Source organism: Acomys minous, assembly GCF_964271855.1.
Source record: "Acomys minous genome assembly, chromosome: 5".
In the NCBI taxonomy this organism is placed as follows: Eukaryota; Metazoa; Chordata; class Mammalia; order Rodentia; family Muridae; genus Acomys; species Acomys minous.
Window position 1 is genome coordinate 28,953,014 of NC_140494.1, and position 17,298 is coordinate 28,970,311.

Here is a 17,298-nt window from a genome sequence, read left to right on the forward strand (position 1 = left end):
ATTCTCAACCTGTGGGTCACGACCCCTTTTGGGGGTGTTTGTGTCACATATCAGATAATTACATTATAATTTATAATAGTAGCAAAATTACAGTTATGAAGTAGCAATGACATAATTTTATGGTTGGGGATTACCACACCATGAGGAACTCTGCAGCATTAGGAAGGTTGAGAACCACTGGATTAGAGCCAATGCACAGGGCTGACAGATTATGTAACCTGTATTCAACAAGGCTACCTCAATGGATAGAACTAGAAAAGATCATCCTGAGTGAGGTAACACAGACCCAGAAAGAGAAACATGGTATATAGTCACTTATAAGTGGCTACTAGCCATTTAGTACAGGATAACCACACTACAATCTCCAGACCTAAAGAAGCTAAATAATAAGGAGGACCCTATAAAGGATGCTTAATTCTCATTCAGAAGGGCGACTGGAAGAGAGGGCACAGGACAGAAGCCTACCTGAGAGGTCCTCTGAAAGACTCCACCCTGCAGGGGATTGAAACAGATGATGAGACTCAACAGCCAAAGTTTAGGGCAGAATGCAGAGAGTCTTATGGAAGAGTTGGGGAATAGAGGACCTGAAGGGCACAGGAGATCCACATGAAGACTGACAGAGCCAACAAATCTGGGCTCAGGGGGACCTTCAGAGACTGATGCACCAACCAAGGGATGGAGAGGACCTAGACACCCTGCTCAGATGAAGTCGATAGGCAGCTCAGTCTCCATGTGAGCCCCATAATATGGGGAGTAGGGGCCGCCTCTGACATGGACCCTGTTGCCCACTCATTGATCATGTGGGGCGTGGGGGGAGGGAGTATCCTTGCCAGACCACAGAGGAAGAGGGAACAGGCAGTGTCCAGATGAGACTTGATAGGTTGGGGTCAGACGATAGGGAAGGACTAGGGGGAGGGGGCAGAGGAGAAAAGGGAGGGAGAGTGGGTTCAGGAGGAGACAAAGGAGGGGGCTACAATTGGGATGTAAAGTGGTTAAAAAAAAAGAAGCAACTTTGGAACTCAGAAAACAAGAAAACCCCAACAGAATGGCTGCCTCTCCTCAACCCTCTGTCCTACCATTACTCTACAGCCATTTTAGCTCTCTGAACACCTGAGCTGAAGACCTTTACTCCCTTCCAGCCCTAAGTTACTGTGTTACAATTTTTTCAATTAATTTATTCCTGAGCAATTACATATGTATATATACACACTCAATGCATTTAGGTTATATTTCTCATGCCACATTCTTTTCTTTGTTTTTTAAAGAAGAGATCTTTGCCATATTGTTCAGGCTGGTCTCTAAATATTGGGCTCAGGTGAATCTCCCTATAAGCCCCTTAAGTAGCTGGAATTATAGGCAAATGCCTGGATTTATTTAGCTTTCCTCTTTAATTAAAACTTTAAAACATTTTGTTGGTTTCCAATAATACGTCCTTTTAGGGAGCAGCTTATTTGCTTCTATGCCGCGTACTGGTCAATTTAGGAGATGTAGGTGCCAGCCATCTCACTTGTCCTATTTTCTTTTGGCCATGAACACTGCCAATCCTCTCTTTTTGCCTCTTTTTAATTTGCAGTACAAAATTATTTACCATATTCACCCTTCTGTATAACAGAATACCAGACTAGAATTCCTAGCCAACTGTGACTTTGTACTTAAAATTGGCTGCTCTCTGTCCTAACTCCTAGGTTCCGAGACTTGTAACTCCTGTTTTATGTTTTATTTCCGTGCATAGCCCTTTGAAATCCTATATGTCAGGAGATCACACCTTTGTCTTTGTATGATGAATGATTTTATTTCACATACGGATTTCATTATTATTCAGCGCGAACTTTTTGGTTTGGGTGTTTGAGCCAAGGTCTGGTTTTCTATCCCATACTGGTCTGCATGCAGCTCAGCTGTCTTCCTGCCTCAGTCTCAGTACTAAGATTAAAAGTATGTGCCACTGAGCCAAAAGCCATGCCTATTTATCGTTTGTTACCTGTTGCTTAAGAAGACATATTGTTTTCCTCAGTTTGCTCTAAGTATGCTGCTACCAAATATAGAAAGCTTATAAAGAAAGAGGAATTAAAGGCTGAAGGCAGCAGTCTGGATTTACCCTCAGAGGCCAAATCACTATGAGCTTTCTCCCTCCTTCTCTAGCTTTATTATAAAGCCATTCTTTAGGGCAGTGGTTCTCAACCTGTGGGATGCAGCCGTTACACGAGAACACAGAGTCTGAGCGGAGTGGATGGACTTGAGCCGAGAGTGGAAGGTGATTCTTTCTCCTGCTCATCTTTCTGCTTCAGGTTTTCTTACTATAGATAAACTGGTCTTGGACCATGCATTTAAGAGTTACTTCTGAACATCTTGGAAGCAAAGCAGTAAAATATCAGCAGTGTTTTGCAGTAATGTACACAACCAACACCTTGACTCTCCCTTGAGGCATCAAAATAAAGCCTCAACTCTGCCATGTGCAGAATGGTGTTCTAGTGACTTGATTAGCTCAGTTGTTTGAGTATATGCATGAAATCCTGGGCATCCCCCTATGGTACAAGTGAACCTGTGAACTTTTGAAAGCAGTAGAGAGGCTGGGCATGATGATTCATGCCTGTTATCCCTGAACTCAAGGAGCTGCTGATGCAGGAGAATTGTGAGTCAGGGTCAGCCTGGTCTGCATAATGAGACCCTGTTTGAAAAATTAAAATAGTGGCGAAAATTACCTAAAAATAGAATCAAATAGGAAAGACATTTTAAAAAGTGAAAATGCTGATACTTCTACAAAAATTGACATGTTTCTATTGGTATGGTTATGCTTGTGTATTTGCATTCATGGAGAAAAACACTCATTTTCAAAAGAATACGTATCTGTAAATGCTCACAGGAAAGAGACCAAAATATTATATTGGGATTGCTGTGGTATGTTTTTTCTTTGTGTATTTCAGAAACTGTAATTTGAACTTTCTTCCTCATAGTGCTCTATCTTTTCCAAAATTTCGACATAAATATGTCTTTTATAATGAGAAATAGTTTCTGGTTATAGCTCGTTGACATTTCTGTTTCTGAAGAAATCATCTGGCCCTAGGCATTCTCTGTAGAAACAAGTGCTGTATCCTGCTGCTCTCATCTTCTGTCTTGCAGTTTTCTCCTCTGACTGATTGTGCACATCTGTGAAGTTGTCCTCCTTGTCCCTGTTGTGTCCTTGCTAGTTTGTATGTCTGGTTGAATGTACAGAATGTTCCAATTCCCAGAGTCTAGGTTTAGAAATAAAGGACGATCTGCTTACAGTTCAGGCTCCCTTCCTGCAGGCTGGTGGAAATGACCTCACCAGGATGCCTTGCCCAGGGCCGGGAATGGGAAGTGTGCGCTGACAGCCTCCTGCAGTACACATTGTGTTCTTGACCTTTGGTCAGGTTTTGACAAGGAGGAAGTTTGGTATGCACTCCCAACTAAGGCAGGCACACTGTCCTATGTCTCTATGTAGAGAAAGCTGGCATTGAATTTACAAGGATCTATCTACCTCTGTCCCTCCTCCCCCAAGTGCTGGGATTAAAAGCATTTGCAGCACCACTCCTGGTAATACTAGCTGTATTTTGCAGTAAGTTAAAGATTGACTCCTATACCTTGTGTGATACTCTCAACTTATTCTATGACTGGTACACAAAAACTTTAATTAGGTTATTTAAAGCTTGATTTATGCCATCCTCAGGGAAACAAAACTTTTTATTTGAGCCAACATGTTTTTGTTCTGTTCTGGTTTTTGTTTTTTCTGGTGTTTGTTTTGTTCTGTTCTGGTTTGTTTTTGTTTTGGAGATTGCCTTGCCTGTCCTGAAACTTGCTTATAAACCAGGTTGGCCTCAACTCCTATGATAGAGTACTGGTATTAAAAGTTCTTAGCTTGTTTTTGTTTGTTTGTTTGAAGCAGGATCTCAGTATGTAGCACTGGGTATCCTTCGACATACTATGTAGACAGATCTACCTGCCTCTGCCACATTTTTATAATCTGCATTAACTATGTTTTCCCCATACTCAGTTCTTCTTCTCTCAACAAAATACTGTAATTCTGTGCATAGTCCAAGGTTTCCACTCAGTGGCCACCAGTCCTTCACGTGAAGTAACTAATATGTCAAGTATAGCTCTTTGTAGAGTAGCTTAGCTCTTCATCCCACAGCTGTGCCATCATTCTGCTACAGTGGAACTCAGTTTTACCTGGGTTCTACAGTCACGGTTGCTGGTGCTGCTGCTGTAAACCATCCCCATCTCAGCGTGGTGCCCTCACTTCTCCCACTAATCACCTCACATCACTCTGGGCTGCTTTTAGATTTCCAAAGAAAATTTCTGGACTGAGTGGTGTCTGAGACCTCTATAGGTCCAATACCCTATGGTTGAATAGTGCCTAGCACTTGGCATCAAAAGGTCTCTCAGAATATATGGAAAGAAGAAACCACATTTCCATGACTACCCATGAAGAAGTTAGCAGAAATTGTGTTATTACAGGAAGGGAACAGGGCAGGTACAAGAGCCCATGTGTACCTTGGCATGCGCATGGAGGCTGGAGGACAGCGTAGCAGCAGTTGGTTTTCTCCTTCTGCCATATTAGTGTGGGGGTTGGAATTCAGGCCATCAAGCTTGAGGGCAAGTACCTTTTCCTACTGAGCCATCTTGTAGGCCCTGGCACTTTAGAATAACAGAGCCACACTGGATTTTTTTTTTTTTTTCAGAAAGTCATTCTGTGACATTGTGGTTAGGAACGTGCTTCTGTTCCTAGCCACAGAAGGGGTCTTACCATCATCCATATCTGGCGGGTAGCCATGAGCATCCATTGACAGTAGCCTGTAATGTCTAGACCCAGAAGACCCCACTGACAAGCAACTCTAAAAAAGATACCCATTCCTGTGTTGTTGAGGTGTCGTCTCCCCCATCCCTTGTTATTGTGTGATTCCACTTAAATCTTTTATATCTGTATTTTAAAAAGCTTCTACAATAATAGGTTTCCATGTAACTTCAAGAGTCCTCTACCCTACTATCCACTCCTACCCCATTTAATCCTTCTTGCCCCATTATTTTCTATTTCCTCTTTGTATTACCCCTATTTCTTAGTTTTTCGAGACAGGGTTTCTCTGTGTAGCCTTGGTTGTCCTGGGCTCACTTTGTAGACCAGACTGGGCTCGAACTCACAGCAATCCGCCTGCCTCTGCCTCCCAAGTGCTGGGATTAAAGGTGTGCACCACCACACCCGGCACCCTTCTCTTAAAACATCCTCCATCTCTATGACTCTTTAAATACACATATGTAAAAAGTCAAAACTAGGTTCTACATATTACACAGAATATGCAGTGTTCGTCTTTCTGGGTGTGGGTTACCTCTGTCAGATGGTTCCAGATCCATCTGTTCACCTACAAATTTTGTAATTTCTTTTTCTTAATAGCTGAATGATACTCCATTGTAAAAATATAACACTTTTTTGGGTGATGGACGTTTGGATTGTTTTCTGTTTTGTGGCTACTATGAATAGAGCTACAATGAACATTGATGATGGTATCTATATAGTAGAATATAGTCCTTTGGGGAGAGAGACAGCATAGGGGTGGGCCATGTGGTATCTGTCTTGAGCTTTCTGAGGGCCCGCTGCGCTGGTTTCTATAGTTGCTGCACTAGTCTGCTCTCCCACCAGCAGTGACTACCCCCATCCCCACATCCAGACCAACACCTGCTGTCACTTGTTCTCCTGGGCTTGGCCATTCTGATCAGGATAAGGTAAGGTGCTTGACCTTCAAATAAAATTTAATTTGCACTTTCTTGATGGCTACAGGTATTGGAACATTTTATAAGATGTTTCTCGGGCTTTTATATTTTATTTTTTGAGAATTCTGTCAGTTCCATGCCCCACTTTTTAATTGGATTCCTTTCTAGACATTTAATTATTTGAGTTCTCTGTATATTGTAGAAATTAACCTTACATGTATAGCTGATATCTTTGCCTGTTCTGTAAACTTGCCTATTCTCTTGAGTTATAGTTTACTTTGTGGAACAAAGCTTTTCAGTTTTATGAGATTTTATTTATCAGTTGATGGTCTTGCATCTGGCATCACCAGTACTGTTTAGAATGTTTTTTCTAGTCCTATAAGTTGAAGTATATTTCCTACTTTTTCCTTTTACAGATGCAGGGTATTAGGTCTTTTTTGTAAAAAAATTATTATTATTATTATTATGTATACACCTGTAGGCTAGAAGAGGGCAGCAGATCTCATTATAGATGGTGAGAGCCACCATGTGGTTGCTGGGAACTCAGGACCTTTGAAAGAGCAGCTAATGCTCTTAACCTCTGAGCCATCTCTCCAGCCCCCATAGTGTGCCAGATCTCATGTTCAGGTCCTTGATCTATTTGAAGTTGAGTTCTGTGCAAGGTGTGGAATGTGGACCAAGTTACATTCTACAGGAAGCTTTTAAAAAAAAAAATATATATATATATATTTGTTCAAGACAGGGTCTCTCTGTGTAGCCTTGGCTGTCCTGGACCCGCTTTGTAGACCAGGCTGGCCTTGAACTCACAGCAATCCGCCTGCCTCTGCCTCCCGAGTGCTGGGATTAAAGGCGTGCGCCACCACGCCCAGCTGGAAGCTAAATATTTTGACCATCACTATTTGTTGAAGATGCCGTCTTTTCTCCAATGTATAGTTTTGGCCTGCTTATCAAAAATCAGGTAGCTATGTAAGTATGGGCTTATGTGTAGTCTACAGTTCTGTTCGATGGATCATTATTTATGTTTTTATGCCAGTACCATGCTGGGTTTATTACTATAGCTCTGTATGAAATCTGAGGTGGTAACAGTTCCAGCAGTGTTTTCATTGTTCAGTATTCTTTTGCCAATTTTGAGACCTTTGTGTTTCCATATTAATTTTAATGTTGCTGTTTCAATTTATGTGAAAAATGCATTGGATGGGTATGTTTGTTTGCTTGTTCTAAGGCAGAGTTTCACAATATACCTCTGCCTGCCTCTAATTAAGAGATCTACCTGCTTCTGATTCTGGAGTGCTATGATTAAAGGCATACCATGCCTGACCCCCTGCATTGGAATTTTGCTGGGGAATGTATTGTATATATAAATTGCTTTTAGTAGGATGGCCATTTTCATAACGATGAACTCTACCAATCCATGAAAATTGGAGGTTGTTCTGTTTTCTGGTATCTTCAGTTTTCTTTCTTTTAAGTTTCCATTTACAAGTGTTTAAGAATGGGGTCTCTTTGCTTGCAGGGCAAGGGCTCTGGCTCAGCTATGTTTGATGCACCTAGGATAGATTTCTAGGGGAAAGTGAGTGTTTTCTTATGACTCTAGAACTGCAAGTATAGAAAACTCCCAACACCCTCCAACTTACTAGTTAGAAGACTTTGTGAGTATAGATTACAGGAGAAATGCTTGCTCAAATGACAGGCTGAATTTGTACTTCATTGAGTAAGTGCCTTCTTGTAGAAGCCTGTCCTTCATATCCCCTACAAGGAACTATTTGGTGTGTTGATGGACTAGTGTGTGCCCATAAGAGCTAGTCTTCAGCAAGGACAACACAAAATTTAGTGACAGTAGTTTATCTATCACAAGTTTTTCTGTGTTCTATGGCACCTTGCTGGGTTCTGAGGCTGAAGGGTACCTGTTCTGACAAAAGCTGAGGCTAAAGCCATCCAGGTTGTTCCAGAAGTACATAGGCAGCAAGGTTGGACAAAGCATCATTCAGTATGGGGGTGCTCACCTGCCTCCCCGAGGGTGGAAGCAGCAAGTGCTCCCTTGAACAGAAGCTCAGGCCTGTTCACAGTACCTGCAGGGGAAGCAAGTATCTTCCACTGCAGAACACTTATGTTCCACATCGCTTGGCCTGCTATTAAGGATATCATGTGGCTACTGATAATTTATTCATATAATATGGATCTGTAAGTATCTATGCCTGCTAGAAGTAAACAATTCTTTTAATTACCTTACACTATTGTATGCATATAATTTTCCTGAGATTTACCAGTACTTCATTCAGGTAATGAAAATCTCTCACTCTTCAGTTGACTTAAAATATTATGGTAATATTTAAGTAGCTATGTAAATCAAGCTTAGATCTGCATTTGTGTAGCTTCTTTACACTTCAGTTTGTAACTGAGTAACTGGGAAACTTGGTTGGTAGGATAGGACTGTGGCAGAGTCAACCTGCAGGGGATTGACATTGTAAGCTTATAACATTTTTGTCCCATCTTTTGTTTTTACAGTGAGAGAAAAGCGCAAGAGTCTCTTCATTAACCATGTAAGTGAAATTGCCTGCCCATGCTTTTCATAATGATGGTGCCCTATGTAGTTTGTCAGGTGAGGATCCCCTCAGTGCTGTGTGGTACTTAGAAGAATATGAGGGGTGATGAAATGCTGATTTGCAGGCATTACCTGGGATTCACCCCGACTGCTGTGTCCCCAGATAGTCTAGGACTGCTGTGGAAGGGGACATGTCTGTGGGCAAGACCACAGTTCCACCACAGACAAAAGCAAAGGCTTTTAACCTTGAATGTTCATTTCTGCTCACTCCCAAATTCCTGATTTTCTGTATGTTTTTTGCATAAATGTAATTATTTTTCAAGAGCAGCAGTCTGCCTCCTCTCTTCTACAGTGATTGTTTGTTGGACATGTCCTCACATTTTTTGTGTGTATACTCAAAAACAGTTTGTATGTGTGGGGAGACTAAACTTGGCCCTTCAATGTAATTTTTATTATATTTTATATTATATCTTGATTGTAATTACCCCACTCTTATCTTCCTGTTCCCCACTCTCCCTCCCTCTTCAGCCCTCTTCCTACCCTCCCTCCTTCTTCTGCCCTATTCCCCTCCCCTAGACCTCTGACCAGTGGTGTCCTCCTCCCCCACTGTTTGACCACAACCTATCAGGTCTCATCTGGGTAGCCTGCATCCCTTCCTCTGTGTTCCCACAGGGCCTTTCCACTAAGGGGCAGCAATCAAATCACGGGCACCAGAGTTCATGTCAGGGGTGGTCCCCTGTTCTCCTCCCCTTCCCCAGATGGAGAATGAGCTACATCTGAACAGAGGGTCTAGGTTCTCTGCTTGCAATATCCTTGGTTGTGGCATCAGTTTCTGTAGGTCCCCTGCATCCAGATCTGCTGGGTTTGATGCTCTCTTTGTGGGGCTTCTGACAACAGCTCCCTCACCCCACCCCAAGTCCTTCCATCTCCCATCTCTTCCATGCAGCCCGCAGCTCTTAACCAAGAGTCTGGCCTTTTTTTTTTTTTTAAAGCCTTTTCAAAACTTTCCTCTAGTGCCTTGGCCATTCTGAGCAGTGTATCTCCAGTTGTGGCTGATATGATAGTTAACAGGTGCACCTACCTTCTCCAGCCTGCCCTTAACCCCTTCCAGTTCTAAACATGTGCCTTGTTCTTTGAGACAGAAAACTGCTTCTACAAGGTAAAGAATGGTATAGTTAGGTAAACTGCAAAGTAAGTGTGCTATAAACTCGTATACTGAAAACTGCAGTGACAAATTTGGCCCTACAAAGGCTTGGCTCAGGATTCTTATACTGTGTTTTAGAACGTGTAGATCCTGATGTACTTAATGATAAATCTGTAGTAAAGACTCCTTAGGCCATCAGAAGATGGATGCTGGGGTTATAGGAAACTGGTGATTCCTTGGCAGCAATGACATTTACTATGTGTGTATCACTTTCTAGACATCTGATGGTTTCTAGTTCCTATGGGTTTAAAAAAAATTTTATTTTGCTTATATGTAAAGGGACATATATGCCTGTGTGTGTGTGTGTGTGTGTGTGTGTGTGTGTGTGTGTGTGAGAGAGAGAGAGAGAGAGAGAGAGAGAGAGAGAGTGTGTGTGTGTGTGTGTGTGTGTGTGTGTGTGTGTGTGTCAGAGGACAGTTCTGCAGAGTCAGTTCTCCAGCTACCTTGTGGGATATAGGGATGAAATTAGGGTCATCAGAGCTGCCTGTACAGAGGACCTGTATCCCTGAGCCACCTCATCAGCCGTCTGTCAGATTTCTAAAGCACTCCCATAGCCTTCTAAGATTTGTTGTTATTGTTGTTGCTGTTTGTTTTATTTTTTAACAGCCAAAATTGTTTATTTACATACCTTTGTATGATAGTTATGACAGTTTTACACATCAGAAGTGGTACCACCCATATGAATTATAGCACAGATAACAGCATTAATCAAGCATAAAACAAAGCTGAGGTAGAAAGGCATAGCAATCATTCTTTTCCTTGGTTAAAGTTACCTTCAATTTTTTAAAAGAAAGAAATAAGGAGCTATGTTTTAGGAGAAGGGTCTTTTGTTGAAAACTGAATTTCACAGTTTTGTATCCAATGTAGGGAAAAATAATAGTAATTTCCAACACACTCTTAACACACTATAATTTCAGTCTTGGAACTTTACATCAACCTCCCTTTCAGCAAACCCCAACATATTTAAAACAAGGGGGAAATCTAGAAGAGGAGACAATAAAATTCGAGATCCTCTGGAAATGGGAGAGTCAAAACAGTAGATTCCATTTAGGTCTTCCCAGGTAGCACTTCCCTGGCTTTCTAGCATAGAGTTTGTAAAAGCATCTTCTGAATCACAGTGAGTAGCCTGAGAAGCAATGATGAAAATGGCTGTGCCTTTTGTGTGGTAGGAGTCAGGTGTCTTCCTGAGTATAGGAGGGTGAGTGGTTAAACCTGAGTTCCCTTTTCCAGTTCCTCACCTGTGGTGAGTTCTTGACTGCTTTCCCCACTTTAACACTTAAGCTAAAGCGCTCATAAAGGAATAGCTGAAATTGCAACCAGACCCATAATCCAATTTGAGGACATGTGAGGAAAGAAGGGGTTTGAATATCCAGGCTACTTTTCATAATTGGTAATGGGACAGGTGTGATGTCACAGCTCCAATCTCCATATTGGTTTTACTCTCCACTGTGACCTTACCTGCATCCTGTGCTGTCCTGGCATATGCCTGCTACTGAATCAGTAGCCACGGGCCAGCATGTGGAGATGGGTGCTAGGCCATGTACTCAGGCTTCCTGTGTGATTTGCCCAGCTGTGCTACAGTGAAATCAGACAGATGTTGAACTCTCACATGTACCTGTTCCTGAATAAAGATAGCTGCATGCTAAGTTTCTTTGTAACAGATGACCCTGGAACGTGTAATGTTGCACATTATTCACAGACTTGTCTGCAGATGAGCACATGGGTTCTGCTTCTGCTAGAAAAAGCCAGTGTTGTTCATAAGGTAGAGTCAAAGTGAAAGCATCTGCAGCCTGGATTAGATCAGAACAACAATTGTGAGTTTCATAGCTTGTCACTTAAAAGTTAAGAAAAGTAGAAGGGCTAGAGAAATGGCTCCACAGTTGGGAGTACTTGCTTTCAGGAAACCTGAGTTCAGTTCCCAGCACCTGTGTAGGGAGACTTACCACCTCTTACAGCTCCAGGGGATCTGACACCCTCTTCTGTCCTCTTCAGGAACATCGCGCGCGTGCATGCACGCGCGCGCACACACACACACACACACACACACACACACACACACACACACACACACACATTAAAGAAGAGTAGGAGAAGAAACACTAACAATTGGACCATACACTGACCATAACCTGACTTGGTTAGTCTCCATTCTCAACACTTCTACTAATGAGAAAACCAAGGCATAAAGAAATAAATGAAACCGTAGGGCCAGGACTGGAACTTCTCCTGTGCTTCTCAGAGGGATTCACTTGAAGTTATTAGACTTAACGTTATGTTTCCACAGGACTGTGTAGTCTGTAGGATTCAGTTCTGAAAATGGATCCTAAGAAAATATTTCAAATTGATCTTAAGTTTGTCTTTTGGTTTTTTGAGACAGGGTTTCTCTGTGTAATCCTGGCTGTCCTGTACTTGCTTTGTAGAGCAGGCTGGCCTTCAGCTCATAGCGATCTGCCTGCCTCTGCCTCCCAAGTGCTGGGATTATGGCGTGCGCCACCATACCCAACTTTGGTCTTAAATTTTAGAACATTTCATATCCTTTGTTTTTTTTAAATATAACTTTTTCCATTTGTTTGATTTCTCTTTTGAGCTTCTGAAGAACCTGTGTAGTGTATATTGCTCAGGCAGTCTGCAAAGAGGATTCTATTATTCCAGAAACATAAAAGCAATGGCTCTCTGTGATCCTGTAAAAAGAAATGGGCAAGGTTTGAACCAGCTGATTATATTTATAGTTAGGATGCAGACAAGAATGAAGGTTGTAAGCTCACTCTGTGTGTGTGTGTGTGTGTGTGTGTGTGTGTGTGTGTGTGTGTGTGTGTTTTAAATGTAGCCTGGGGCTCTATCCCATGAATCAGCACCACCCACAATTAAAGTGTATCTTCCCACTTCAGTAAGCTCAATCTTGAACATCTCACGGCAGGGAAAGTGACCTCCATGTGGATATGTTCCTCTGGCTCCCAGCTGCACACACAAGAGACTGAGAGAAGCCCTGACCTAGGGTGTCTCCTGTGAGAAGTGGGCTAGAGAAGGAACAAGACGGGTTTAAGGGATTAAATTGTTCCTACTTCTAAAGATTTATTACATAGGAATAAAATAGTCTTGAGAGTCCTAATAGCAACTAAACCAAGTGACTTAGAAAAATTAATATTCTAATCAGCACCTCTGTTTTAGATATAATTAGAATGAACAGAGAAAAATGTGATACGTTATGAGCAATTTTAAAGCCTTGTGTAATGGCCTTGTCTTTTTTTTTTTTTAAATAATCTTGCTGAAGTTTTGGATTTGCTTTTGCTTTTCTTGAAAGTCAGATACTTCATTACATGTTCTAAAATGTGAAAAATCTCTGATTATAAATTACACTATAGATAATTGCATTTAGGAATCTTCCCAAAATATAGGGAAAGCTTCATTTGCTTCATTTTTCTATTACATCCTCCTGCCTCCTAGAAATAGCACATATACTGTGAGTCATTCTGAGGCATTTATTGAAGTTTGGGGACGTTGGAAAAGAAGGCATTCCAAGACAGGATGAGTAGTGGGTGATCAGCCTTCCTCGGGCTCTGTTCACTGCAACTGTGTTCTGAAACTAGGAAGCTGAACAGGGTGTATTCTGTAGTGTCATGTCTGCAAAAAATTCAGAGGATATGCCTTGACATTAAGATAGGTGACTGTTCTGAAAAGTTCAGAAAATAATACAAGTAGAAATTTGTATGTCAGTCAAGCAAGAGTCTTATTATTGGACCTAAAGCCAGAAGAACTTTGAAGCTTCTGGCACTCTAGGAATGTTTTGACGTCTTACTCTTCCTGTCTGGTTGAAGAGCCATCATGGCTGTCCTGTTTTACTCACGGGAAGCAGTGTAGGGAAGGTGATCTGTGAGCTGATTGCAACCCATACAGACAGGCTAGTACTGCTCATGGAGGTGAGGTACGTGTGGTTTATTTTTCCAAGTCCTGTGTTAACAAGTGATGATGTCTTTTATAGTATTTGGTATAATTCAAAGGACTTTGTTATATAATTACCAAGACCAGGATTCCCAAGTGGCCATATACTATGTTTATCTCATTTTAGGAACACTGTCTTCAGTGATTTGTTTTTCTTTATGTAATACAGTTCCAAATTGATTGGTTCTTGTGAGCTGAGAGTGAACAAAAAAGAATTCCTTATAAAATGGGATCTTTGCTAGTTTCAATCTGTATCTTAAGGAAGTAAAGGAGGAAGTAGGATGGTTTGGAATCTGATGTTTCTATAATCCTGAACTTTGCTTCTAAGAGAATTATTCTTATTGGAAGAGAAATTTTTCAGACAGGTAGTGTGCTGGTATCAATACAGTGTTCTTGGAGAATGCTAGAAAAGGCATAGTAAAATTTCAGTTAGGTAAAGATTTTAGAATCCACTAAGATGAAGGAAATTATCTTACTTAGAAGTAGTTTGAAGTTGATAGGAGAGTTATACAGTAAAAAAGAAAGGAGAGCTATTTGCAAACTCAGAATTACCTTACAACAGATAATGACACAAAAATATTATTATACAGTCTGTTTGATGGATATATGCATGCAAGAATTCCCAATAAAATACTTGAAAACTGAATTCACAAACACATAAAATCATACGCCATGATCAAGTTGGGTTCATTCCAGAGATTCAGGTATGGTTCAACATAAAACAATCAATAAATTAATATATCACATAAATGTGCTCAAGAAATAATACATGGTCATCTCAATAGATGTAGAAAGGTTTTTTGTTTGTTTGTTTGTTTGGTGGTGGTTTTATAAAACTTAACATCCTTCATGATAAAAGCCTAAAGGGACAAGGCTAGAAAAACATTTCAATGTGATTTTAAAAATCATATACACAAATCTATGATTAACATTATGCTAAAAGGGGGAAAACAAAGTATATCCACTAAAGTCAGGATCAAGATAAAAGGTGTTCACTTGTCCACTGTCTCCAGGTATTTTGTTTAGTATAGTCCTTGAGGTCTTAGCTATAGCACTGAGACAGAAGGAAATGAACAGAATAGAAATAAGCAAAGTAAGAATGTCCCTATTTGCAAATAAAAATCTATACACAGAGTCCTCAAAGGCAATCAGAAAATTCTTAAAGCAGATGAATATTTTCAGCAGGATAGTAGTATACAAAATTACTGTTTAAAAATCTAGAACCTTCCTATATTCCTTTCATGGTTCAAAAAATTTGAATAAATACCTACAATGAAAATTGTAAAACACTGATGAAAGAAATTTAAAGTACTAGAAAATGGAAAGACCCATGACTGTCATCAGGGAGAGGTGCTGTGACTGAAGCCCCAGCCTCCTGTGTGGAGTTGGAATGTAGTTCCTGAGCATCGGGCACAAATTCTTGCGCCCTATACCTTTTTCTCACTGCTCAGGGCCTGGGGGAGGGAGGGAGAGTAAGTACTGCCCTTTTGTACAGTCTGATGTGCTGCATATTCAGAGTTTGCTGAAGGCACAGGATGGCCATCTGCTCTTCACACTGGCCTCTTTGTCACCTGCTATATGGTGACAACTCAGGTTCCATGTTCCTTCCTTCATCTTTGGCTCTTAGGTGCCTCAGGTTGTCTAAGGAGGGATTTCCAGGTAGAGACTGACAGGGAATAAAGTTTATACCACACACCCATGATACCCTTCACTCTCACTGTATTGAATGTCTTTGTCCTGCAGGGTTGTTGTTGTTTTCCTCCTCCTCCTCCTCCTCTTCCTCCTCTTCCTCCTCCTCCTCTTCTTGTTCTTCCTTTTTCCTTTCTTCCTCCTCCTCCTTTTTCTTCTTTCTTCTTTCCCCTTCCCCTCTTCCCCCCTTTCTCTCTTCCCCCTTCCCCTCTTCCCCCCTTCCCCCCTTTTTCCTCCTAACCCCCCCCCAAATGATAAGTTTCCTGTCCCACCTCTTCCTTTGTGCTGGTTACTTTGATGTAAACTTGACATAGGCCAGAGTCATCTGAAAGGAAAGAACCTCAATTGAGAAAATGGCTCCATAAAAGCCAGTTGTATTTTCTGTTTCTTTTTTTCTTATTTTTTCCATCCACCCATCCATCCATTTATTCACTTTACAGCCTGATCCCAGCCCCCTCCCTCCTCTCCTCCAAGTCTCACCCTTATGTCCCCCTCTTCCCATTTCCCCCTTTCCTTCTTCTCAGAGAAGGGGAAGCCCTCAAGGGGTATCAACCCACCCTGGCACTTGAAGTTGAAACAGGATTAAGCGCATCCTCTCCCTGGGGCCTGATAAGGCAGCCCAGCTAGGGTAAAGGGATCCATTGGCAGGCAAGAGTTAGAGACAGCCCCCTACTCCCACATGTTGGCCACGCTGCATATGTGCTACATATGTGTAGGGGGTCTAGGCCCATTCCAAATGTGGAATGGCCAGTTGACTCTGTAGGTCTTCTTGTGATGTCTTTGACCCTTCCAGCTCTCTTTATCCTTCTTCTCACTCTTCCACAAAACTGAAACTAGGCCTATTGTTTGGCTGTGGGAAATGTATCTGTTTCCATTAGGTATTGGATGAAGCCTCTCAGAAGACAGTTATGCTAGGCTTCTGTCTGCAGTCATAGCAGAGTATCGTTAGTAGTGACAGGAGTTGGCTCTCTCCCATGGGCTGAGTCTCCCATGAGTGATTGATGGAGATGGCCCAGCCCGTTCTGGATGGTGCCATTCCTGGACTGGTGGTCCTAGCTTCTATAAGAAAGTAGGCTGAGCAAGCCATGAAAAGCAAGCCAGTAAGCAGCACTCCTCCAAGGCCTGTGTATCAACTCCTGCTTTCATATTCCAGCCCTGCTCAAGTTCCTGTTCTGACTTCTTCCAGTGATAGGCTGTGGTCTGGAAGTGTAAGCAGAATGTACTCTTTCCTACACTGGTCCCTGCCATTCTTCCCCCAGAACTTGAGCATCTCAACTTAGTACCTATGGCCCCTTGGGTCTGCTAGCACCTTCCCTGTACCAGTTTGCTGAACATGTTGTCCTCGCCTTCAGGATGTCATAGGCTTCTCCATGAGATCTGTGTTACCCTCACACAGTTGGCTCATCACAGGGAGAAAGAAAATGCCTTCAAGGTACATGTGTGCAGTTTAGACAGGTGAACTCAGGGTAAGCGGGATCTGCCTGATGTCTTCCCCCTGAGAAATGAGAGTGGTGAGCTACATAGAATGAAGATTGGGGTCACCGTGGAGGGTGCAGTGAGGCCAGCCCATAGACGTTTACTTGGTGTCTGCATGCTTGTGTAGGCACACTTGCGTCTTGTATCTGTCAGTCATCAGTGTTGGGATTACTAAGCAGATAACCTCAGTATCTAAAATGCAAGGTAATAACAGTATTTAGGTTTTTTTCAGCATGCAGTCCAACTGGTTTTATATATTAGTAGACCTTAATGTGAATAGTAAATTATTTTGTACTATGGGCATTGTGCAGGAAGAGTGATCTGTTTCAGAAAGAAAAGTGCTCTTGCTGCATTGGAAATGATTCACCCTGGGCTCCTCTTCTAAGCAGACTCACCGCTAGCTTGAGGTTGTCTTCTCTGTTACTGACTCACCTGTCAGTAGAATTCTCAGCAATCTGTACAGTAAGCCTCTTCTCAAGTAAAGCACTGTGTTGGGCATTTTCTTTTGTTATCTAGATTGTTGTAGACATCCCACATTGAAGGCATTCCTGGCATTGTTAAAAATACAGAACTGTGCACAGGAGCAGAGGCTTCCATGTGTCAGCTCTCGCCGAGCACTTACAAACTAACTCAAGCATTCTTCATAGTGACGTTATGAGGTCAGCTCTGCTATTCCCACTGTTCTACGAGTAAGTAAATTCAGCTAAGAAAACATAGAGAAACTTAGCAG

General features: G+C 41.8%; 1 protein-coding gene across 2 annotated transcripts in view; it reads left to right on the forward strand.

Moving 5' to 3' along the window:
- The window catches only part of CCNY (cyclin Y), a 115,580-nt gene that overhangs the window by 58,482 nt on the left and 39,800 nt on the right, over positions 1 to 17,298 (forward strand). For both annotated transcript variants that reach the window (XM_084781085.1, XM_084781086.1), the window contains exon 3: positions 8,224 to 8,258. In XM_084781085.1, coding sequence (XP_084637211.1) covers positions 8,224 to 8,258 — 35 coding nt within the window. The remainder of the gene's footprint in view (positions 1 to 8,223; positions 8,259 to 17,298) is intronic.